The sequence below is a fragment of the Rhinolophus sinicus genome, chromosome 3, assembly GCF_057876585.1.
Source record: "Rhinolophus sinicus isolate RSI-liver-muscle chromosome 3, RSI-T2T, whole genome shotgun sequence".
NCBI classification, from domain to species: Eukaryota; Metazoa; Chordata; class Mammalia; order Chiroptera; family Rhinolophidae; genus Rhinolophus; species Rhinolophus sinicus.
In genome coordinates, this window is record NC_142503.1 from 41,004,747 (window position 1) to 41,031,580 (window position 26,834).

At 34.7% G+C, this 26,834-nt stretch overlaps 1 protein-coding gene across 6 annotated transcripts in view; it reads left to right on the plus strand.

The window, feature by feature from the left end:
- Positions 1-26,834, plus strand: part of RNF180 (ring finger protein 180) — a 142,594-nt gene that overhangs the window by 33,884 nt on the left and 81,876 nt on the right. For 5 of the 6 annotated variants that reach the window (XM_019743764.3, XM_019743770.3, XM_074328903.2 and 2 more), the window contains exons 3-5: positions 2,060-2,155; positions 3,754-4,713; positions 8,081-8,116. In XM_019743764.3, coding sequence (XP_019599323.3) covers positions 2,060-2,155; positions 3,754-4,713; positions 8,081-8,116 — 1,092 coding nt within the window. The remainder of the gene's footprint in view (positions 1-2,059; positions 2,156-3,753; positions 4,714-8,080; positions 8,117-26,834) is intronic. The other variant, XM_088796521.1, reaches the window with a different exon arrangement.

A 26,834-nucleotide genomic window follows, 5' to 3' on the forward strand; every position in this document is an offset into this window, starting at 1 on the left:
TTTCCAACTAAAGATTCTATGATTTTCCAGTGTTTCTTGATCACTTTTCTAAAAAGATATTTTTATTAATTACTTTCTAAAATCAGTTTTGTTATGGTATAATTTACATGTGATGAAATGCACATTGTAGTAAGTTTTGACAAATGTATACATACTCATGTAACCACCATAAGATTCAGTCTTTTCTAGTTTCTTATAAATGTAGTCATATAGCATATATTCTTTTATGTCTGGGTTTTTATGCTCAGCATAATGTTTTTGAGATTGGTTCATGTTGTTGCATATATCAGTCATTCATTCTTTTTTATTAGGCTGGTGCAAAAGTAATTGCAGTTTTTGTAATTTAACATTTTAAACCTCAATTACTTTTGCACCAACCTAATATTACTGAGTATTATTCCATTGTATGGATCCCATAGGTGTTGATCCATTGTGTGGATGCCATAGTTGTTGATGGACATTAGGGTGTTTGTAGTTTTGAACTATAGTAAAGATTTGCTTACAAATCTTTATGTAGACATATATTTTTCTTTTTATTGGTTCTTACTATAAATTGCCCTATTTCAATTTGCTCTATCTCAAATAAGCATAGGCATAACATTTTAAAGAAACTGACTAACTTTTTTCTAAAATGACTACACTATTTTGCATTCCTACCAGGAATGTAAGAGAGTGTGTGTTTTGTGTCTTCTTTGTGCTGGTATGTCCAGTTCTTTTTCCTTTGATCTATCCTCAAGAATGATCCATGTGCACTTAAGAATGTGTATTCTACCATTTTGGGGTGGAAAGATCTAAAAATATGGATTAAGTCCATTTGGTCTAATATATCATTTATGGCTGATATTCCCTTACTGACTTTCTGTTTGGATGTTCCATCCATTGCTGTCAATAGGGTATTCCCCTACTATAATTGTGTTTTTGTCAGTTGTTTCCTTTAGGTCTATTAGTAATTGCTTTCTATATTTTGGTGCTCCTGGATTAGGTGCATATATATATTGATAAGTGTTATGTCTTCTTGATGAATTACCGCCTTTATTGTTATAAAATGTTCATCTTTGTCTCTTGTTACCTTTTTTTATCTCGCTAGTTTTACCAGAGCATGTATAATACTACTTACTCCAGCATCGCCAGAATCAACTTTTAAATAATTTTTTTAATTGTACAAGTATAATTTAGTATATTGACCCATTAAAACAATTGCGATAATGTTAAAATCTGATCCTGGGGAAGAGTAGGTGGGCAGGAGCCTTACCCTCCCCCTCTCCTTCTCAGTCAACACTTTCCTGTCATTTTATAGAAAAAAATTTTGTAGATTCAGAAGAGAACTTAGCAGTTACCTAGCAGTGTTTTACAAGTGAAGAAACTGAGACCCAGAGAGGTAAAGCAATTGGCCTAAGGTCACATAGGTAGGAAAGAGCCACATATCTCTACATTGGTTGCCCTGCATTTTTCTGACATGTTGGGAAGCTATACTGTGTCAACTATACTCACATTTATTTCTACAAATCTTTCAAAAAGCCAAAATTGTCTATCTTGAAATTTTTGTTCTTATACAGCTAAAGTTTACTTGGGGCTTTTCCAGCTCCCTACTCAATTGCCTATTTCCTCCATTCTCTTGCACTTTTATTGAGCTTCTTGATAAAGAATATAGCAACTCTTATTTTGTCATTGGTAGAATCAAGATAAAATCAGAGCTTGAAGGTGGGTGGGGAAAGTTGTCATGAATGGTTCTACTTTTTCTCACACATAGAAAAAAAGGATCGGGCACTGGATTTGTCCATTAAGTAATTTACTGTTAAATTTTAAATTTAATTGATGAACTCAATGAAATGGAAGCCTTTTTAAAAAATTCACAGGTGGTTATTCCTTAATTTTATTATTTTTTTTTTTTTGGTCTTCGTGGGTTTGTTTTTGGAGATGGGAATGAGGAGAGGAGGGCGGTGTGTATTTCCTTAAGAGCTGAAATTGAATTTATATTTTTGTGTTTCACTGAAATATGAAATTTGTGAAATAAATTCTGAACTGGTAATAACTAATATCATGCATTTTGATATAACAGGATAGACATGATTCAGCTGACGATCAAAATATTTGTCATGTGTGGCACATGAATATAGAAGCCCTTCCAGAATGGATAGACTGCCTAATACAAAAAGTAAGTTCCTAGTTTCACAGTAAAATTAGGCATATAGTACCCTCAGAATGTCTTTGTCCTCCTTGTAGAGCTATTTTTCTTGGATGCATTCTTTTCAGAGACATGAAAGGATGTGTATGTAACTCTTGATTACGCTTACTGGCTTCTTCATTATTACTGGAGTGTTTCAGGTACTCTTCCATCTCAGAATTTGCACTTGTTATTTCCCATTGCTTGAAAGCTCTTCTGACAGATACTCACCTGTTCCCTCATTTCCATAGGCCTTTACGCTCAATGAGGCATTGTCTGGCCAACCTACCATCCTCACACTTCCTTTCTTCCTTCTCTACTTTATATACCTATCTATATTTTACACACACACACACACACACACACACACACACACTCACACACTATAATATATAGTGCTTGTAAATATGTATAACTGTATGTTATATATATATACATTCTTATACATATACACACATATACATATATACACACCGACACATACATATATGATTTACAGATCTTGTTAATTGCCTAGCTTCCCTACTAGAATGTAAACTCCATGAACTCAAGGGTTTTTATATTTTGTTCATTATTTTATCTCCAGCACCTGGAACAGTATCAATGGAATCAATAAAATATTCTGTATGTTATTCATGTATGTGTACAAATAAAATAAACTGGATAATTAATGACTTATTGGCCCAATAAAAATCAAAATACCACACTTTTAAGGATCCCTAGTGAAATATTATAAGAGCAAGAAATCATCTTGCTAACAGTATAGTGTTATTTCTCACAATTCAAAACACTTAAGTCTTAGAAAACTATAAGTAATATGATTTTTAGAAAAATATAGTTGTGTTTCTTCACTGACTAGCTTAACTTTTTTATTAAACAGTAACATTTGATATTCCTTGTATCCATTCTCACATTGTAATGATTTCCTGGGAAAATGCCAGTGCACTGCTTACAAGTGACCTGAACTTTACAAAATGTATTAGGACACTGTAGATATTCCGTTATCTCTGTTGAAAAGATAATTTTAAGCCAGTTCATTATTAATTTCAAATCTGAGTATAGAAAATACACTATCTGATGTATGCAACCAGTATCTTTTGGTTGTATGTAAAAAAACAAGAAGAGCTTTATTCTGTTGGTTGGATAAAGTCCCTTCCCACAGTGCTTGGTATGCAAGAAGTGTATCAAAACAGATACTTTTCTGTGAGATTTTACTTGCAAATTAAGCTCTGTAGACTGATTGGCTTCCTGGTTCCATAGTGTATTTTTCTTTTCATTAGTTCACGCTGTATCCATATTCAACTTATTAAGAGACACTTTTAGAATTTTTAGGAGCATTGTTTAGATCGGCGTGATGTACAGTATGTTATTCTAGAACTTTGGAGCTGCTTATCACTATTTATTGGAAAGCTTGTTTCTATTTACTGTTCTGTCTACTAATCAGAAAACAGAAAGCTAACTAGCCTTTTCTGTAAATCGAAAACGTTCATGTGGTCAGCTTGAAAAAAAAAACAAACCCAAGAGACTCACGTTCTTTTTGATCACTTTATAATGAAAACATTATCTTTATTTTCCTTTAATGCCTGTAGGCCCAATGGACAGTTGGAAAACTGAATTGCCCTTTTTGTGGGGCCCGTTTAGGGGGCTTTAATTTTGTCAGCACTCCAAAGTGTTCCTGTGGCCAGCTTACAGCTGTGCATCTCTCCAAGAGCCGGACTGATTATCAGCCAGCACAGGCCAGCCGACTAACGAGACCCTCGCTGAAATACTTGTCACATCCTAGAGTTCCATCAGGTTGCGACACAGAAAGTCTGCTGACAGGTGGCACCTCCAGAAACAGAAATCATGGGCTTTTAAACATGGCTCAAAATAATAATGGCCCTGGAAGATTAACAGAAGCACTCTGCCTAGAGGTACGGTCTACATATTTCAAGATAAAGAACAAAAAACTGCTCTTCAAAGCATCCGATCCGAAATACCAGCTTTTTGTTCCCCAGCTTGTGACTGGCAGATGCACCACAAGAGCTTTTCATAGAAAATCACATAGTTTGGATCTGAACATCAGTGAGAAACTGACTTTATTACCCACTTTATATGAAATACATAGTAAAACTACTGCCTATCCCAGGCTAAATGAAACACAGCCTATTGACCTTTTGGACTTGCCTTTAGAATCTATTAAAAATAGATGTTCCTTTCAGATTTCATCAAATTTTGATCCTAATATGCTGCTGCAAAGATTGTCGGTGGCTCCCCGTGAGACCCAGACACAAAGAGGAGGAGAATTTCAGTGTGGTCTAGAAGCTTCTGCAGTGTGCTCTGACCATGCTAGTTCTAACAACCTGACTTTCCTGATGGACCTGCCCTCGGCTGGCAGGAATGTGGTGGAGGCCTCGGACCAGGAAGAGCACCTCTCCCCTCTGGACTTCCTGCGCTCAGGCAGTTTCTCATTGGGGGCCATGAATCAGAGGCTCAGTAAGAGAGAAAGGAGCAAGTTGAAGAATCTGAGAAGGAAACAACGGAGGCATGAAAGATGGCTGCAGAAGCAGGTAATGTTTAAAAGAGTCTACTAAGAATTCTGTATTACAAACGTTGGGGTTTTGGGAGAGGAGCTAACATTGCATCCTTATACACCTTGGTCGTAATGATTTGTGAAATGACATTTCTCTCTAGCTGAACTTAATTGTAGTGTATGATAATTGACATGTTTAACCCTGTCTCTGTGCTCACACATGGTTAGAAAATATCCTCTTGGGAAGTTTTTCCCAATTCTGCTAATATTTTAGAAGAACAGTAATCTCATGATATTGAGACAAGATTGTCATATACATTTTAAATTTATTCAAGTTAGGATTTTATTTCAGGTTAAATTGAAGCATAAAAATTTGTCTACGTACATCTACTTATAATCTAGTGACATTCATTCACTTCCTCACATATAGCTTAAATGGATATTTTCAAGCAGCCTTATTCAGTTATGTGACACATGATCCAGGTGTGGTTAACGGTGTTAAATTGTGACCCTTACTGTAATTTTACAAGAGAGTGTGCTTCTCTGTGGTTTAAATTCTTCTACCCGGACTGATATGTTTAGGGGTGGGGTGTATAAAGGGACTGAACAATGAATGTTAGGTGCCCAGGAAACCAATTAAAGCCAATGGATGAGGTGCTTATGAAAGTTGGGAAGTTTGAAGACTAGTGTATTCCTATATAAACTTTATTTTTGCAAATTGCCTTTATTATTTACTTGTTCACAATAGAGAGTTGTCCTTATTAATCTGTATGTTGAATATTAAGTGTCCTTAGAGCTACAATAGAGAAAGCTGCAACTTTACATATTAGTTCATTCCTTTAAAAACAGTTCAGCAGACTCATTACTGCTGATGATCCTGGTCATAGACTGAACAAAATAGAATGACTGCTTTGAGTGCTTCAGTAAGGCTTAGGTATGTTTCCTCTCTCAGTTAGATAGCAGAGTAGGTATAATAGGTAATTGTTTAGTACATGTTTGACTTGTTGCTGACAAGAACATTCCAGTTCGGTTTATTTGCAGGAATGGTGTGACATGGCTTCAAAGCGTATGTTGTAGAATGTATAAATGGATATGTTTCAGCAATTTTATAATATAATTTATAGTTTGATTTATTGAAGCTGTAAAATTCAATAATTTTATTGAAAATTTGACCTAAACCTAGATAAATTGGAGATGTTAAATTAATATTCAGATAAGATTGGGTGCCTTCAGGGTGCTATGGCCTTAGACAATACACATAGATGATATATTACAGAATTGTACACTTGAAACCTATGTAATTTTACTAACCGTTGTCACCCCAATCAATTTAATAAAAATTAAAAATAAAGAATTTGCAACTCTAGAATTCTATAAAATAAAATTATCAGAAAAAAATTTAAAAAAAATGAATATTCAGAAAGAATACCTTTAAAACAATGTAAAGGGCTCCAAAATAATTCTCTAAGAAATAGAAATTTAAAAGAAGGATGAGAATATACTTGCTCTGTACATGTATATGCAAATAACATCTTTGCAATTTTAAAAATGTGTTTAATTCTTGGATTACTTCTGAAAACCTCAGCTATATCATTAATCATTTTTCAGTGTAGGAACACAATTTTACAGTTTAGAGCAAAGCAAGACCAAATTAGTAACGCGTGTGTGTGTGTCTGTGTGTGTGTGTGAAATTATTTTTATTCATTCACACGCATGTGTTTTAACCAATCTGCTCAGCTAACTGATCAGAATAAATGAGTCTTAGTCACACCTGTGACAGGCCAGTATAGGGAGTGACATGGCAGGATCCTAATAGGTTTGGTTGGTTGCACAGGAGCTACAGGCAAACAAATGCCCAATGTCTCCTTAGCAAAGAAAATGTAAAAGTGTGCAGCAACATAGAAATAACATGATTTAGGGATATGATTCTACATCATGGTTTGAACCAGAAAGAAGAAAAATAATTTTAAATCATCAATCTTGCTAATTCAAGCAAAAAGATAAATCCTAGGAAGAGTTACTATTTGAGATGAATTAATGGCTTAGTTATTCAGCTCATTCCATTTTAATAAAGATTAGTAAATTCTGTAAGCATTTATCAAATATCTGTTTGGTATACCATGCCTTTATGTAATTTCAGTACAGATCCTGTCTTTTTTTTAATGTGGAAGATAAGCATACACGATACAAAGAAAAAGTTTTTGTTATCAATGATTTTCGTTATTAAAGTCTAGAATAATTGGTTGGAAAATCAAGATTTCTGACTTTCACTTGACATTTTTAATGATATTTTGTACAAACTATAGATATTTCTATGGCAGAAACCATTATAGGAAATGTTAATGACAATACAAAACTTTATTTAAATTTTTTAAATTAAAGTTTATTGGGGTGACAAGGGTTAGTAAAGTTACATAGGTTTCAAATGTACAATTCTGTAATACATCATCTATATATCACATTGTGTGTTTACCCCCCAGAGTCAGTTCTCCTTCTATTACCCTATATTTGATCCCGTTTACCCTCATCTACCACCTTTTCCCCCCCTTACCCTCTGGTAACCACTAAACTATTGGATGGATTTTGAGATTATTATGCTAAGTGAAATAAGTCAGACAGAAAAAGTCAAGAACCATATGATTTCACTGATATGTGGGATATAAAGCTGCAAGGAACAAGACAAACACAGAAACAAAAACTGATAGACATAGACAATATTTAAATTTTTGAAGGTTAGGAATATAAATGAGATTGATATTGAAGCAGAAAATACAGCCAGTTTTCAGTTTTTGTTCTGCAAATGTTGACTGAACGTATAGTTTGAGGAAAGACAGTGCTAAGCAACATTCAGCCAGCAAGACTTTTTTTATGCAGCATAGTCTTTTTGTTTTTGTTTTTATTTTTTAATTATCATGCAATAAAATTGATTTATTCTTGGCATCTATGATTTACATAGGTATAGATTCATATAACAACCACCGTGGTGGGGATACAGACAGTTCCATACCCCCAAAATCTCACTTGTTCCTTTATAATTGTACCTTGAATTCTTTATAATCACACCCTTGTTCCATTCCTAATCCCTGAAAATCACTGATCTGTTCTCCATTACCTTAGTTTTGTCTTTTTAATAATGTTATAAAATAATACAATGTTATAAAATTAGAATTATATAGTATACAACCTTTAGAGACTGACTTCTTTTACTCAGCCACATTTGCCTGTGAGATTCAGCTGAGTTGTTGCATGTATCTATAGTTTGTTCTTTTTTATTGTTCAATAATATTTCATTGTATGAGTGGACCACCTTGTTGGTGGTTGTTCCAGGTTTTGGCAATTATGAAAATACCTGTTGTAAACATTTATGTACAGGTTTTTGTGTGAACCTGTTTTCATTTTTCTAGGGTAAATACTCAGGAGTGGGATTGCTGGATCATATGGTAAGTATACATTTAACTTTATAAAAAACTGTCAAATTGTTTTCTAGAATGTCTATACCATTTTGCTTTCCAAGCAGCAATGTATGAATTCCATTTGCTGTGCATCCTTGCAAACACCTGGTATTCTCAATGTTTTTTTTATTTTGTTATTCAATAGATAATGTAGTAGTGGTAGCATATTGTGATTTTCATTTTCATTTTCCCTAATAATATTGAACACTTTTATGAGCTCATTTTTCCATTTGTATATATTCTTTAATGAAGTGTCTGTTCAAATCTTTTGGTCATTTTTTAACTGGATTGTGTTCTTCGTGTTTGGTTGTAAAAGTTCTTTATATGTTTTGGATGTAAATCCTTCATTGGGTATGTGATTTTGTAAATATTTTCTCCCAGGCTGTAGCTTGTCTTTCTATTTTCTTAACAATTTTCATTTCCTATAGAACAAACATGTTTAATTTTGATGAAGTCTAATTTCTCAATTTTTTTTTCTTTTTATGGATCATGCTTTTGAGGTCATATCTAAGAACTCTTTGCCTAACCCTAGCTTATGAAGATTTCTCCTATGGTTTCTTCTAAGTTATATAGTTTTAAGTTTTATGTTGAGTATTATGATTCATTTGAGTTAATTATTTTTAATAAGATGTGAGGTTTAGCTCAAGGTCCATTGTTTGCATAGATATGCTTGATTTTTCCAGCAGCATTTGTTGAAAAGACTATGCTTTCTCCATTGAAATGTTTTGTAGCTTTTTCAAAGATCAATTGGCTGTATATGTTTGGGTCTGTTTCAGGACTCTCTATTCTTTTTATGTCTCTCCCTTTGCCAATAGCCCTTTCTTCTTAGTTACTGTAACTTTGTAGTAAGTCAGAGTACTATGTAGTAAAACAGAATACTATGATGCCTCCAACTTGATCGTTCTTTCCCAGAAATGTTTTAATTATTCTAGTTCCTTTTCCTTTCCATATAAAATTTACAATCAACCTGTTTATATTTATAAAAAATCCTGCTGCAATTTTTATTGTAATTACGTTAAATCTCTATAGATCAACTTGGGGAGAACTGAAATCTTTACTGTGTTGATTTTTCCAATCCATGAACGTGATATATATCCCTTTTTATATAGGTTTTTTATTTATTTTGTCAATATTTTGCAATTTTCAACATTTAAAATCTGTGGACGCTGTGTTAGATTTATACCTAAGTCTTTACTTTTTGATGTTAGTTTTAATTTTTAAAAATTTGGGTAACCATTGTATATTGGAAACACAATTTTTATTTTGACTTTGTATCTTGTGATGTTGGGAGAGCACAGATTTTTGACATTTTTTACCAGATTTATCCCTAAGTATTCATATCTTTATACTGTTGGTAAATGGCATTGTTTTAATAAATTTTAATTTCCAGTTATTCATTGATAATATGTAGAAATACAGTTAATTGTTTTATGTTGACCCTATATCCTACAACCTTTCTAATCTCACCTATTAGGAATAATATTTTTTTAGTAGGTTCCATTGGAATTTTTATTTAGATGATCATGTTGTCTGCAAATAAAGACAACTTCTTGCTTTCCAATGTAGATTTTTTTTCTTTTATTTATTATTGAATTAACTATTACATTCAGTACAATGTTGAGTAGAAGAAGTGGTTAGAGCAGACATTTGTCTTTTCCTCTTTTTTTTTCTGATGTTAGGAGAAAAGCATTGTCTTTCACCATTAAATATGTTAGTTTTAAGTTTTTTGTAGATGTTCTTTATTAGGTTGAGGAAGTTCCTTCTATTCCTAGTTTGCTGATAGTTTTATCATGAGTGGATATTGAACTTTATCAAAGTTTCTGCAGGAATTGATACGATCATGTGTTTTCAATGTTAATATTGTTTATCAACTATTGAGCCAGTCTATCATTTCCACAATAAACACCACTTTATTATGTTGTATTTTTATTTCTTTATATTGCTGGATACTATTTGCCAATATTTTTGGAAGGTTTCTTTTTTGTTTCTTTTGCCTCTGTATGTGAAGGATATTGGTCTGTAGTTTTCTCTATTTTTATACTATCTTTAATTTTGACATCAGGACATTGCTGCCATTATGAAATGAATTAGGAAGTGTTCTTTCCTCTTCTATTTTCTGGGAAATATTATGGAGAATCAATGTCACTTTTTAAAAACATATTTGGTAATGAAACTGTCTGGGCCTGAAGATTTCTTTTTTGAAACATTTTTAATTATGAATTTAATTTATTTAATAGTTATAGGACAATTCAGGTGATCTATTTCATATGGAGTGAATTTTGTTAGTTTGTTTTTTTCAATGAATTATGTAAATTTTTGAAATTGTGTGTGTTGAGTTTTTCATAGTATTCCTTTATTATACTGTTAGTGTGTGTTGGGTCTGTAATGTTATCCCCTTTTCAATCCTGATAATGACAATTAGTATTCTCCCCCACCCTTCTCTCTTTTTCTTTTTACTTTGCTAGAGATTTATCAATTTTGTTGATCTTTCCAAAGAACCAGCTTTGTGTTTCAATTATTTTTCCTATTGTTTTCTATTTTCATATCATTGATTTCTGCTCTGATCTTTATTATCTGCTTTCTTATACTTTGACTTTATTTTCCTTTCTCTTATAAACTTTTTTTGTGGTGGAAACTTACATTATTAATTGGAAATCTTTCTTTTTTCTCATCTAAAAATTTAATACTATAAATTTCCTTTTAATTACTGTATTAGCTTCATTCTCTGACTTTTATGTTGTATTTCATTGTTATTCAGTTCAAATCATTTTCTAATTTTCTTTGAGACTTCCTTTGGCCTATGTAGCTTTTCTAAGTGGTTAGTATGATCATGAAAAGGCTGAAATATCTGCATTTAGAGGAAATTAATAAAAAATTTGTCCTGGCACAAAGTATTTTCTCTTGTGGATTGAGAGGCAGTAAAGCTGCCACTAGTATGGTTGCATAATATTTTAAAATAATTTAAACAGCATTTCATTCTATTGTGTTTACATTTCTTAAGATTGGGCCTATTTAATATGAATAAAAGAAAATGTCTCTTTAAAGCCCATAGGAAACTATTGTGAAAAGAGAGAGTTTACCTTACATTCTGTGGAGTACTATGCATGAGAGTATAAAATAATTGACCAAATATCATGGTCTGTAATAAATCACTAAACCATTTACACTGATTATATTATACTGTTCACAGGGAACTAAATGAGTTAAGACTGCTTGTATTATTACAAGGGAGTGACATAAGCATTGGGGAGAATAGAGGCCAATAAATTACATTAAACACCCACTTACTTATGTTTATAGAGAAAAGATATATATTTTTCTACAAAAGCTCTTAAATTTCATTTTCATGGATTTGCTCATAGAGATCATTTTTAATTTTTCACAAATTTAATGGAGTCCATTTAGTCTTTTATCACTTGTTTCATCATCACACAAAATCATATGCCAGGTATATATTTGGTTGTTTTTTAAAAAGAGAATGTTATGTGCTTCTGAATTATAATAGTAACACACATATTGAACAACTATTCCCCATTCATTCTCTTCCTCCAGCAGAAAATCAATGGTTTGTTGAAATGAAAAACCTCAGTAATGAAAATATGACAATTTAATTAGATGACACAGATTTTACTGGTTTTATTAAAAACAGAAATATAAGTACAAATTGGTCTTGTAGAGAAGAAGACAATAGATTGAAAGAACATCATGACCTTCAGACATACTCATATATTGAGACAAATCATTGTTTATTTCTCACTCTACTTTGTGCCAAATTATTGTTTCAGTTTCAGTTTGTCAATCTCTTCATTTTATTAATGCAAAAATATTTAGGTCTTGCTTAGTAGCAAATACTTCTAATTTGCTTCTACCTTCCAGAAAGTCACCATCTAGTGAGGTAAGATGCAAATATTCAGTCAATTTTAATAAACTAGATGTCTTAATTTTGTTTTTCTGTTATTTCAAATTGATTTGAAAATATAGATAAATTATAAGTGTGGAGCAAAATTACATGGAATTGGTAGCGCCTTTACCTTAAGTAATTGTATAGATCTAAATTTTCTAATGCTTAGCAAATGCTCTGTACACAATACATGGATGATCAGAAATTTCTTAAACAAGAGTTTTTTGTTTTCTTTTTAATTTTAGAATAGTTTTAGATTTGTGAAGCTAGTACAGATAGTTCCCATATGCCCCACGCCCAGTTTCCCCTATTATTATCTTACATAGTGTAATACATCTGTCACAATTAATGAACCAATATCGATACATTCTTATTAATTAAAGTTCATGCTTTATTCAGATTTCCTTATTTTTCACCTAATGTTCTTTTTCCAGGATCCCATCTAGGGTACCACTTTATGTTACATTTAGTTGTCCTGTCTCATTAGGCTCCTCTTGGCCTTGATAGTTTCACAGACTTCCCCAGTTTTTGACAACTTTGACAGTTTTGAGGAATACTGGTTAGGTTGTTGTAGAATGTTCCTCAATTGAGGTTGGGTGATGCTTTTTTCATGATTAGACTGGGGTTATGGTTTGTGTAACGGGTCTGCACGTCCACCCCCACATTCGATTACTCAAGAAGAGGACTCATAGCACTCAGCCTATAGTCATATTCACAAATAGGTTTTATTGAAGTTTAAGGATACAAACCAACATCTGCAAAGGGAAAAGGTTCATGGGGCAAAGACTGGAAGAAACAGGTGCAAGCTTCCAAGAGTCCTCTCCCCATTGACTTACTGAGTTACATAGAATGAACGTAATTCCTTCTGCAATATGTGGTGACAACACATGTGCAATGTTTGCACCAGGAAAGCTCATTAGAGACTCAGCGCCCACGGTTTTTATTGGGGGCTGGTCATGTAGACCTTTCTGCCTGACATATACCAAAACTCCAGACATCAGAAGAAAAGCAGATGTTCAACATAAACCACATTATTTATGCCAAAATTTTAGGCACAGTGAGCCACTCTTACTAGGATGATGGGAACTCTCCAGAAATTTCAGTTCTCAGATGTCAGCCTAGAGCCAACCTTATAGTAGGACAGGACTACTGTATTAACTATTTTCCGTACATGGGTTTTTGGGAGGGAGATCACAGAGTTAAAATGCCATTTTTATCACATCATACATCATATCAAAGACATATACTATCAACATGACATCATTATTGATGTTAACTCAGAAATGCTGAAACAGAGAGGGGGAAATAATAATTATCACACTTATATATCCCTTATGTATTAGTTTCCTAGTGTTACTGGGACGAATTTCCACAAACATAGTAGCTTAAAACAACAGTTTTATCATCATATAGTTCTGGAGATCAGTCTGAGAATGGGTGTTATGGAGCTAAAATTGAGGTGTTGACAGGGTTGCATTTCTTCTTGAGGCTCTAGGGTAGAACCCGTTCCTTGCTTTTGCAAGTTCTAGGGTCTCTTTGCATTCTTTGGCTTTTGACCTCCTTTTAGCAATGGCATCACTTCAATCTCTGCTTCCTTTGTCACATCTTCCCTTTTACCTATTTAAGGGCTCTTGTGATTGCATTAGGCCCACCTAGATAATCCAAAATAACATTCACATTTTCAAGTTTGTAATTACAGCTGCAAAGTCCCTTTTGCCATGTAAGGTAACATTCGTAAATCCCAGGGATTAAGACATGGACATCTTGGGGAGCTATTATTCTGCCTACCACATCTTACTATATATGCGGGGTGTTTTTCTGAGTTCTTCATTTAATCCTACACCATTTTATGAGATAATTTCTATTATCACCATTTTATGGAAGGAGAAACTGAGAATCAGGTTAAATGACTTCCCACAATCCTGGTATGTAGCAGGTCTTTATCCCAAAGCTCATGCTCTTAACTGTTAACTGTACCACAGCCTCTCAAGAAAGGATGTTTTGATCAATCTTCGGTGGTTCAGAAAAAATTTTAGTATCATATACCTTTATTCTTAATTCAGTCTTTTCTTCATTTAATGATACCTGTTGGGTACTTCACGCTTTGCCAGAAACTGTGCTAAGTATTGAGGATACAACGATGAATGGAATATGATCCTTCCCCTCAGGGGCCTTTGCGTGAATAGGAAGACAGATATGAATATCGGTAATCCTTATGCATTTGCATAAATGCCATATTATAGTGGGTTATAGCCAAATAGTTTAGTTAATGCAGGATTACTTTGACCAAAACCTTGAGATGCAACTGAAAATCCCAGAGAAGTCACAAAACAACCTTGACTGGGAGAGGAAGGGTGGGAATATTGTGCAGGAATTGGAAGAGTGATGACAGAGAAGAGAGGAGAAATGGTCTGCTTATGAAGAGTTACGATGCAGCAGTTAGAAACTTATGTTTGATTCTGAGGATGCTATGTAGCTGGAAAGTTCTGATTAGCAAACTCCAGCCTGCGCCCACGGTAGGAACTCAGTAAATGGTTACCCAGTGGATGAATTGAACAAATAAATGATGTATCCAATGCTTCAGGAATGGTAAATGATTTAAGAGTAGAGGCTAACAGTGGTTCTTAACCCTGGCTACAACTTGGAATCTTCTGAGGAGCTTTTAAAGACCGAAATGCCCATCAGTAGATGACTGGATTAAGAAACTGTGGTACATTTATACAATGGAGTATTACTTGGCCGTAAAGAAGAATGACATCTTACCATCTGCAACGATATGGATGGAACATTATGCTAAGTGAAATAAGTCAGATGGAGAAAGACAAATACCATATGCTCTCACTTATATGTGGAGTCTAAAGAACTGACTAAATTAGCAAACTAATCACAAACAGCCTCAGAGATATAGAGAAAAACTGAAGTTTGCTAGATGGGATGGGAGTGGGGATGAGGGAGAAAATGAGGGGATTATAAAGCAGAATTGGTAACCACAAGATTGCCATGGCAATACGAAAGACAGTTTGCGGAATATAATCAGTAATGTTGTAAAGATTTTATAGGGTATCCGATGGATACTTGTCTTATTAGGGAGACAACTTCAGGGATGGTGTAGGTGTCTGACCACTGCAGTGTACACCTGAAGCTGAAGCTGAGTAATAATGAATGTCAACTATAATTATATATATATATATATATATATATATATATATATATATATATATATATATATATATATATATATATGTATAGTCACAGGATGTGGAATACAGCATAAGGAATAGAGTCAGTGGAACTGTAACACTGTATGTGATGTCAGAGGGGTAGTAGACTGGGGGGGGGGTGTTATCACTTTGTGAGGGGTATAAATGTCTAACTATTGTTTTGTACACCTGAAACTAGCAATAAAATAAAAAAATAACATGCCTGGGCTCTATCAGATTATGCTTTGGTTAGGATAGACTTGGCATTACTATGTGTGTTTGTATATATTAAAAAATTTATACATATATAAATTTATATATATATGTGTGTGTGTGTGTATATATATATATATATATATATATACACACATACATACATGTACACACACATTTTTTTTTAAGTGATTCCAATGTGTAGGCAGGGTTGAGAACTATTGGAAAGGAGAGATCAACAAAAAGGAATTAAGAGTGGTTTAGAACTGAGTTGTTAAAGTCCTTGACAAATAATTTATTAACAAGAGCAAAGAGAATTAATTCTGTGGATGTTACGGAGGAAAGGCAGCTGTAACCGGGAACCAGGCTGAGAAGGAATTAGATGAAGAACCATACTAGAGAAGACAAAATATTTTTATCTTATATTTTCCAACACCTCATATAGCTTCTTGCATGTAGTAAAAGACAGTATAAATATCCATGTCTAAGTAACATTTAGTATATTCAGATAGCTTTTCTTTGCCTGGTATTAAGAGAATGGAAGTTTGGCTGGGAGCAAGGGGGAGGGTGGGAATGGAATGGAGAAGTTTGGATGAGAGTGATGATAATAGCAGTTAACGTTTATGGATCTTTATTCTGGATATAGTACAGGGTGTTTTACTTGTATCGCTTGATTTTTATGAGCTATTAGGTTGCTGGAGCATGGAGACGCTCTGATGGCAACAGGCTTTGGGCAGCTAGAGAGGAGCATGAAGGCGCTGGGTGGAAAAAGGGAATTGGGAAGTAGGAGAACAGCATGCATCTTGCATGCTATCCTTTCCCAAATTTTGTGAGAGGCCAACTTGTTTGGGGAAGGGAGAAAACAGAGTCACCAGTAAGCTAGTCCCAGAGAGACACAGAAATTTGGAGCTTATCACACAGGACTGAGCTTTGGTGCTAGCTGCGTGTGATGAGTAGAACTGGGCTGTGCCTCCAGCTCTATGGCCTTGTGTGCACTGGGAAGCCTGAGCCTGGTTTATGTGCTAAACCTCCACATTCGGCTTCATTTAGGACATCAACCAAGATATTCACTGCCCACATGCTGTCTCCCTTATTGCCCCATTTCTGCCCTTCCACATTTTAAAAATCATAGTCATTTGCTGGCTGTGCCTCCTTGTCTTATTCAAATCTCCTTGAAACTTGTCTGATGCTGAGATGTCAGTCTCACCTACTCGTCTCACAGCTGGGAACCTGACAATATCAGTTTCCATGTGCCCCCCAAACTGGGGAGATATTGCTGGAATCTTCTCCCTGGCTCTGTATGGCCAATTGTAATTGCTATCACCTAGGCTTTCTTTTACAAAGTAATATTTTAAGGTTAATTTTTTTCATTTTAGAAGGAATGTAGTGTTGAAGTGTATGAAATTGAAAAATATGTTTACAAATCAATTGAATGGTTACCGCTGAGGGGGAGGGGGAATATGATGCGGGGTACCATGTACGGAGCTCCAACCCTATTGGTCATGCTTTACTTCTTAAGCTGGGTAATATTATTACACGTGTTAATCTTTTTTAGCTCCATGTTGTATGTCTTTATTATTTTATAATATATTGAAGAATCAATTATAAGTCATACTACCCTAATAATGTGCCCTTTTTGATCATTATTTTTGCTGTAAAACCTTAAATCATTTGCCTTTGTTTTCCGGGATGTAAAGCCCCAACAGTTAATATAGGAAAGTATTATTTTACCTAAGAGGTTCCACTTTGTAAATAATGCTTTTCTAATACTCCTTCAGAATAAAATTGAGTATTTAATAACTCATAAGCAAAATTTTCCAGTAAAATATACATATCTGTGCTGCACTGGAATGTGCTATTCTATGCTTTTTATGAACCTCTCTGGAATGCCAGTTTGTAAAGGTGACGTGGATCGTCTTGTTTTCCAACACCAGAGGGCACCAAATTTTCTCTTGCAGCAAAACAAGCTCTTTCCATCAAAGAATTTCATATGCGGGGTGGAATATGGAATGTCATATTTTTAGTTTTTAGAAAATTTTTAAAAAGTGAGCTTTGTGAGAGAGAATTTACAAATCATATCATACTAAGGTTTTCTGTTGCTGTTATCAGCTGAGATGGTCTGCTTTTACTAAGTTGCTTTTCAGGGATATTATATGAGTATGTTTGCTGGAGGGAATAAAACGGCTACCCTGGGATAATGCTCCGGATAAATTATTCTGAAGGAGCTATAGATACTCCATCTATTCTGTTTTTCAGTTTCAGATGGCATGTGTAGTTTTCTGGAAATAGGCATGTCCCCTAAATTCAGGATAAACTCAATGGCAAGTGTGCTATACAGTGTGGAGTGGGGTGCTGGCAGAGGAGAGTGAAATGATGTATGCCTTAAATCACCATGAACCATTCATAACATGAGGTTTAGTAGAGTTTTGTTAACTTGCATTTGATAAACCATCCTTACCTCATTCTTGATTAGAAGAGTGGAACAAGGCCACACCAACCAATGATTTCTTTTTACTAACTACTTTTTGTGAAGTTAAACATTTAAAGATATTTTTACAGTATAGTTTAAATTATTTCTGGTTGTTGGATCTTTCTTTTCCTCTTTTATTTTCAGCCACACTTGATCGTCTATGTAGGTTGTCTAACCACTAGCAAATGCAAACAAGGCAACTTCTATAAAGCAGCAGCATAATCTAGTAGGAAAATACCAACCATGTATTTTAAGGAAATCAAGGTGCTAGCTCCTTCTGAGTACTTTATTGGTATGTCAATTTCCTATCACTGCTATAACAAATTATCACATATTTAGTTGCTTAAAACAACACAAATTTATTATAGTTGTGGAAATTGAAGTCTGAAATGGATCTCATTTGGCAAAAATCAGGGTGTTAGTGGGGCTGCATTCCTTTCTGGAGGTTCTAGAGGAGAATCCATTTTCTCACCTTTTCTAGCTTCTAGAGTCTGTCCACTTTTTTTGGCTCATACCCACCTTCCATCTTTAAAACCAGCAGTTGCTGGTCAAGTCTTTCTTATGATGCCATCTTTGGTTCTGACTCTTCCGAATCCCTTTCCCCATTTAAAGACCCTTGTAATTCCATTGGCCCACCCAGTTAATCCAGGACAATCTCCTTCAGGTCAGCTGATTAGCAGGTATAATTCCATACACAAACCTCCCCTTGCATTTAACATGACATGTTTACAGGTTCCAGGGATTATGATGTGGGCATTTTTGCGGGGGGAGAACAGGGATTATTCTGCCTACTGCAGACGGTTTTACTGACTCTATGATTTAGGCCAGCCATAAGAGAAAAGAAATAGCTACTTATAGGTCTTGATAGTTTAGGAAAAATTAGCGTTTTTTTCTAACCTTCCATGGAATTTCTACATTACTCACTTCTGTAGTTTTTCTTCGGTTATGAAAATGAATATGTGTGTTAGGAGGCATAATTCATTAATTATGTATCAACCATTAGTATCATAATTTGACAGAAATTATTAGATTGACCCATCAGGTCTTCCCTAAGTGGGATAAAGGACAGTTAGATTTGGATGAGGGAGCTGGATCAGGAAAGGTAACTAAGAAGCACAGGGCATTGTTTGAAGAGGTTTAGTGGGCTCTGGATGGAGAAGCAATTTGAGAGCAAAGGCTACTTGAGAAAAAGGTAGAGTTCTGAAGATATAATAATATTGATCTACCTTACAGTATTGCCTGGAGCCATGACTCTGAATGAAGGAACATTAGACAATAAACCACATCTTCTTGGTGCACAGAGGGTGCCAAAAAAATGTATACACATTTTAAGAAAGGAAAAAACTATTAAAATTGTAATAGTCAATATATACTGATAACAAAAGATGAATACAAGTCATGTTTGACTTCTGCAATTACAAGAGGGTCTCAATGTGGTTACCATTAGCGTCCAGAGATTTCTGGTTATGGCAAACTACTGCTGGAGCAGCGTTGACCAAAGTGTCCACTTTTTTTGGCACCCCCAGTATAATCAACTCCCAAGTAGCACAAAGCTATACCAAGACTTCAGACTACTACTAGGGTCCATTTCCTTCCATAGAAATAATAGTCACAGAGCACAGGTGTATTAATGATAAGGGTGATAGCTTTCAGTTTGGATGCCCATGTTAGCTTTTTGTACTTAATAATGAGCTAAAAGATCAGTTTTCCTAATGTTATTTTTTGTGTTATTTTGAATCAACTAAATGTGAAAGAAATACTCTTGTATTTTCTTCTCAGATGGTATAAAATAAATGAGAAATAGATACCACGAATGTATTGAGTTGTATAAGGAAGGGTGAGTTCTCTTTCAGTTAACTCATTAGTTATCTCGGTCGCTAATCATTATGCTAAATATAGAAGCTAGAAATTTGAATTAGACTTTAAACTAATTAGTAGTAGTTTGGGGAATAGCGTATGTCATGCTAAGGTAAAGAGTCCCTGTGTACACAGAAGTGAATTGCTGAATTCTGCTCTTCCAGCAGGCTCTGGAGCATTGTGTGTAGTCCTAACTTTCATGCACTGCCATTATCTAACCTAAATTAGGGGAACGTGTTTACTAGTATTGGGGTTAAATCTAAAGAGGAAAGAAAAGAAAACAATGTCCCAGCTCAAAGAAAACATCAGAAGTCTTTGCATCACTGTAGGTAAGTGTATACTGGGGGTGCCAAAAAAATGTATACACACGACTGGTATTCATCTTTTGTTATCGGTATATATTGAATATTATAATTTTAATACAGTTTTTTCCTTTCTTAAAATGTGTATACATTTTTTTGGCACCTTCTGTATCTTAAGCATTGTGAACTTCAGAATGTTGGGGGTTAATCCTCAGTTGTCTTTTATTCCTCTAGAAAACTTCATAGAAAATGTGTCGCTTCCAAAGTATTTTGCTGTCTGATGACTACACGGCCCTTTGACTTAAATAGACTGCTGTGGAGATTTTTAAATAATACCTCTGTTCAGCCCTTCCCCTGCCCTCCAGAATCTTATTTAATTCATTTGTAGTGGGCCTAGTCATTAGCATTTTAAAAAACCTCTCTGTGTAATTCCAATAATGTGCAGCCAGTGTTTTGAACTGCTCCATTAGACAGTGCTCTCTTTATACTGCCCATTATCTGATTTTTAAAAAGTGGGCAGTGCCTATGGTAGATCAGAAATTAGGTGAAACAATTGACAAAGAGCAGTTTGTGTTGCCTTATTGATTTTCAAATTATGTCCGTAATTTAAAGAAACATAAAGTATTAAAAATAGGAAGTAAAATAGCCATGACAAATAATATTTTAAGGAAATAGAATAGAAACTGATTAAAAATGCAATGATAAATTAATAACAATTACCATTGGGAAGCGTATTAGATATAAATGACATAGTGGGCCAAGTTTTGCCTCAGGGTTCTTGCACACACTCTTAAGACACTAATTGATACGGGAATTGTGTGCAGGCCTCTGAGAGACTTTAGACCAAAGTGTACTGGGTGATATGCAGCAAAATCTGTGAAAGAATACTGATTGCATTGGGAGAAAACAAGAGTTCAGCAACCCTGCAGAAGAGTGCAGAGTCACAAAATGTTAGAATTGAAAAGTCGCACTGGAACGATCTAGTCTACCACTCTGCCTAGTTCTTTTTTTATTTTTTTAAGTTTATTGGGGTGACAATTATTAGTAAAGTTACATAGCTTTCAGGTGTACAATTCTGTAATACATCATATATATTGCATTATGTGTTTACCACCCAGAGTCAGTTCTCTTTCCATCACCATATATTTGATCCCCTTTACCCTCATCTACAACCCCCCTCCTCCCTTACCCTCTGGTAACCACTAAACTAATGTCTATGTTTATGAGGTTTTTTTCCTTCATTTGTTTGTTTTGTTCTTTTGTTGTTTTCAGTTTTATATACTACATATCAATGAAATCATATGGTTCTCGATTTTTTCTGTCTGACTTATTTCACTCCGATAAGGGGCTAATATCCAAAAATATATAAGGAACTCATACAACTCAACAACAAAAAAACAATCCAGTTAAAAAATGGGCAGAGGACCTGAATAGACATTTCTCCAAAGAGGACATACAAATGGCCAATAGACACTCTGCCTACTTCTTCTTCACCACCACTAGAATTGAGACTCACTGCCCTAAATAATCTCCTTGCATTCCAAATGAATGCCCTGGGCTGTTTCAAAAAACTTGTCATTCTGTATGGCTAGTAATTGAAGGAGGCAGCATAACGTACTGGAAGGAGAACCAAAAGTCCCAACAGACTGAGGTTTGAATCCTGGCTCATTGACAATTTAGTTGTGTGGTATTGCGCAAGTTGCTTAATTCACTTGAGCCTTGGTTTCTTCTACATGTTTAGTGCCTTTTCCAAAAAAAGTAAGAATTAGATGGATCAATGCTAGTGACATGTTTTCCTCCCTATTTGTTATTCCATTCCTAAGAAATTTTTTTCCTTTTACTTTTTTTCTTGTTAAACTGTTTTATTTAAGTGTCATCACAGCATGTTGGACATCTGTTCCTTGAGTTTCTTCTGCATTTTATGACTCAGAATTTCAGAGTATATCATCTTCTTTTCCATATATTCTTTTCATTTTTATTAAATTTATTGGGATGACATTGGTTAGTAAAATTGTACAGGTTTCAACTGTACAATTCTGTAATACATCATTTATATAGTGCATTGTGTGTTCACCACCTAGTCAGTTCTTCATCCAGGGCGCTAGAAGGGGGTAAAGGGGGTCAAGTTTTTTCCTTTTAAATACAGATTAATAGCACGGTCAGTGGCATTACTATGACCTTAAGCTTTCTAACTCATGGGGCTGGGCTTTCTAGGTGACAGTTACCCTTTCTCATTTTACCTTAATTCTAATAGAATGTGTGTTTAAGATATTCCATTAAAATGCTATGTTATAATGTCAAGTGAAAAACAAAGCAGGCTATACAGGTATGTTTACAGATAATTTGATCACAACCATGAAAAAATTTGGAGGAAAACATCAAAATTATAAAAAGATTTACAAAATCTTCCAAATATTTAAAACATACACGAATTGCTTCTATAACAAGAAATAAACAGCATATTTTCCCCTTTAAGGTCAATATATACATTTGCCAAAGATAGCCACACTCTGAAACAGGTTTATGGACTCGTTTTGTGAAAGATAGCTATTTTCATAATGATACTGAACCCAAAGTTTTCTAAAATAGCCAACCTCAGTGTTGAGTGTTCCTGAATTTTCTATCTAAATTTATAGCATCATTTAACCAAGTGCCAAAGGTAGAAATATAGGAGCCTTTCATGACTCCATCTCCTTCATTAGCCACGTATTAATGGTTCTCATACTCTTATATAATCGCTTATTAAATTTGATTCCTTCTACCTTTAAACTGTCTCTTTTCTTTTATTCCCGCCATTCAAGGCCCTAGTTCAAGCCCTTATTATCATCTTCAACTACGGCTAAAACATACCTGGTCACAGCAATCTCTTACCTGAAAGTCTGTGAATCTCCAAACTTATTCACAGTTTATCCCCCTTACATTTCTGTTTTCATCTTCCTCCATTTCATCTCCCTCAATCTACAGTTTGAAAAACACTACTTTGAATGTTGTTGATCAGCTGTGACTGTGTGTCTTTATCTCAGAGCCTGCGTCTCATGCTGCTGCTCAGAAAGAGGCAGTTTGCAAGTCCTAAATGCCATTTGATTTGCCTGCTGCTGTTGCTGCTTTTTCCTCAACACAAACAGTACCTCTCAGAATCGTCGCAAAGGACTAGACAGAGAAAAATAAACAAGTAGTTCAAGTAAGGAATTTAATTCAATTCAATACGGATTTATTGACCAAGCCCCCGCCATGTGTCAGGCACTGAGGTTACCAGAATGAGTTAAGCATGACCTTTTTCTTGAAAAACCTAGGTGACTGAAGGGAGAAAATGGAAATAAGGAGAAATCACATCTTATGAGGTGCAGTGGGGGTACAAAAGGGGAGCTGATCAGTCCTACCCCCGACAAAGATTTAAAGTGTTTCACAGGGACATGATGCCTGAGCTGGTAAAAGGAAATGGTAAGTTATCTTGAAAGATGAATGGTTTTTGCCGATTAGACAAGGTGATGCAGAGTAGTCTGGGCAGTGAGAGCAGTGTGTAGAAAAAAGTACAGAGGCATGAATGAATTAGCCTGGTTCTTTCTTTGAACCTCACATACCGTTGTTCAGTATGCCTAGACAAGACTGGTAAGCTGGTGGTGGGGAAACTCAGTGATCAACTGTAGTCCATGCTGAGGGGACCCTTTCGCAACAGCTAGGCCCTAACAGGTAGGTTTACATGTTAGAGGGATTTCTCTTCTGGGAACATTGTGGAGACTGAGACAAGTTGTCTGGAAATCAGGAGATCAGAAAGTGGAATATCAAATAATCTGGTGAGGGCTTTATATAAGACAGTATCTATAGGAATGGAGAGAAATATAAGAGAAATGGCAGGGGAACTAAACCAACATACAGTTTAAGAAATATTCTACTGATGATACTTAATTCAAACCTGAATTATCCAAAGATGTACTAATGGAATATAGTAGGAACTGAAAATTGATCATCTTTAGCTCTCCATTCAAGCACCGTATTACTAGGAAAATTGTCTCAGCCACAGATAATTACAATTTTGGCTAAGTTTGATTGTTATTAATATCAAATTTTAATGTGTGTGCCTTCTGATTTGTTTCTAGAAAAAATTGAGGAATAAAAAAACACATATAAGATTACATTAAGTAAGGAAATCTAGAGAAGAATAAGCAGAAATAGTTAAAATAAGATGAATGTATGGGTAAAGTCAGTACACAAAATTTACAGAGCCAGTACAGTAAGGGAAATGACTTAGATACACAATTCATGTGGTAAAATCTAGTTGGTTGTTTTGGAAACTAATATTTTTAGTATTACCACAAGTCATCTCCATTAAGCCCCTCATTAAAAAGGATATTTGAAGTGGTGAACAAGATTCTTGTAGTAAGTAGAACAATACATTTTAGAGAGCTGTTTTTATAATGAGCCTCAATGTAAGCCCGTAGTCTCATGCCGGGTCTGTAAGGAACCAAAGTGTTATCAAGGAATACAGCTCTCATCCACTCCCCCAAGGAGTGTTTGAGTTCCTATGTTATGTCATGTTGTGTACTGAACACTGGCGGTACGGCAGAGAACAAAACAGGCATGTCCCCTGCCCTTGACGGAGCTCAGTCTATTAGTGAGGATATCAAACAGGTAAACACTATATAGTTTAAAGAATGTTATAATAAGGGAGGTGTGGGGTGCTTGAATACATATAGCAATGGAGTTTAGGGGTCCCAGATATAATCCTTGAGGAAGTGATACTGTACTAAAGGATGCAGGGTTAACCAGTGGAGCAAAAACATTCCAATCAGAGTGCAGTGGAGTTCAAGGTTATACTCCTTTCCTGATAGTCAAGGACAAATCTGTGGGCTTTAATAGTCAACCAAGCTGGAAGGTAGGGCCCCAGGACAATAATGAATTTAGATTAGTTTACAACATGATACATAATGCTGGTAACCTTTGATTGAGTAACCTCATCTTTTAAGGTACTTTTCAGTGTTTTAACTTATTCTTGGAATATGGTTTCCATATGTCCTTATTTTATAGATGTGAAAATTGAAGCTATCCTGATATAAGAATGGGGTGTTTTGTTTTCCATTTTTGCTAATGACCGTAACTGTGAAAGGACTTCTAGGCAGACATAATATAGATGAGAGTAAACCAGGAACATGCAACATGAGGTATCACAAATGCTTAGCTATAGAGTGCCTACCTCGTCACACTTTCTGCATTGATTTACTGTTTCTACTTTTCTCCTTGATGATACTTCCTCCTCCTTTCTTATAGCAGTTTATGTTTACGTCTTCTACTATGTGCCATAAGAATCTACTCAAACCTTTTCTCTCTTGGACTCTTTCTCTCTATATCTACATAATATCTATTGATGTATATACCTCTCTACAACTAGATTTAGACAGATAAACTCTTAACTGTTTAATCTTTATTATAATACAACAAAAATGAAAGCTGTTGTTAAAAAAAAATACAGAAAGCCAAAAGACAGAAATAGAAATCAACTCTGATCTCACCAGTCATAACTGCTATTAACATCTTTAAAACTCTCTTATCATTTACATCTTTGCACATTTTCTGTCACTCATTTTTATAATATGAAGTTAAATTGTATATTAAAACTGCTTTTCTCCTAGTAATTATATCATGATATCATTTCATGTTAGTACATTATTCCTTTAGTGTTTTAAATAACTGAGTAGTATTAAAGTAAATTATCAAAAATATATTTAATTTGGGGGCAGTTGGTGAACACATTTAAATGACATGCTTACCCCTAAAGTTATTGTGAGTATCCAGGATTATTTACTTAGAATAACTTCTAGAAGTAAAATGATTCATCAAAGAATATGCAGAATTTTAAGGCTGTTGGTACTCATTGCTAAATTGTCTTGTGAAAAAATTGTCATATGCTATCCAACTGCATCAAGTATCTTTATATACTATGGATTATTAAAACATTTTAAGTCTTTCCACTTAATAAAGCAATGCTATTATGAGAGAATATTAGAAAATAAAGCTAAATAGGATTAAATGATCAACTATGATTAAAATGGCATTACAGAAATCAGCAAATTCTTGGAAATTCTTTAATATGTGTAGTGGTATAGGCTTATGTAAAAAGTGCCTATTCTCTAAGTGATATTTCTAATTTTGTAGTGTTCTGCACTTACTCCCCATTTATATGTGAAACAAATGGGACATAAAGAGACTAAAATTTGCCGAATGTCCCACTCTTGCTATATGGCAAAGCTATGGTTCCAAACCCAATCTGTCCAATTTCAAGGTCTTTGTCTCTTCCAGAGAAAAGTGCAGGGTGACTTCCACACAGTGCTAGTTAAGTAATTAAATGACACATGCCTCATGCATTAGAGGCCATCAGTAGTTACTGCTACTGTTGAGAGGAAACTAAAAAGAACTTCAGTAAGCCCTGGAGAGTTGAGAGGGGTATAGAATACTGGGGATTGAGGTTGAAAGACAAGATAATATCTGTCTTCTTTTGTTTCACTTCTTACCCTTCTCAGCTCCCAAGTGACACAGAGCAGCGTAAATTTCTATTTCAAACTTTGCTGAATTTTGTCATCTCCGGTGACTTTGAAGACTTTGGAAACACAGATTCACTAGACCCAAAGGGGAAAATTCACAGATCTCTTTCAGTTGATTTGCACACAAAAAGCACTAAAAGTAAATTGAAGAATCCCTGAATAAACACAAGTGGGCCTTGTGCAATTGATGTTTTGTGCTATATGCATGAAAATATTATTAGAATATT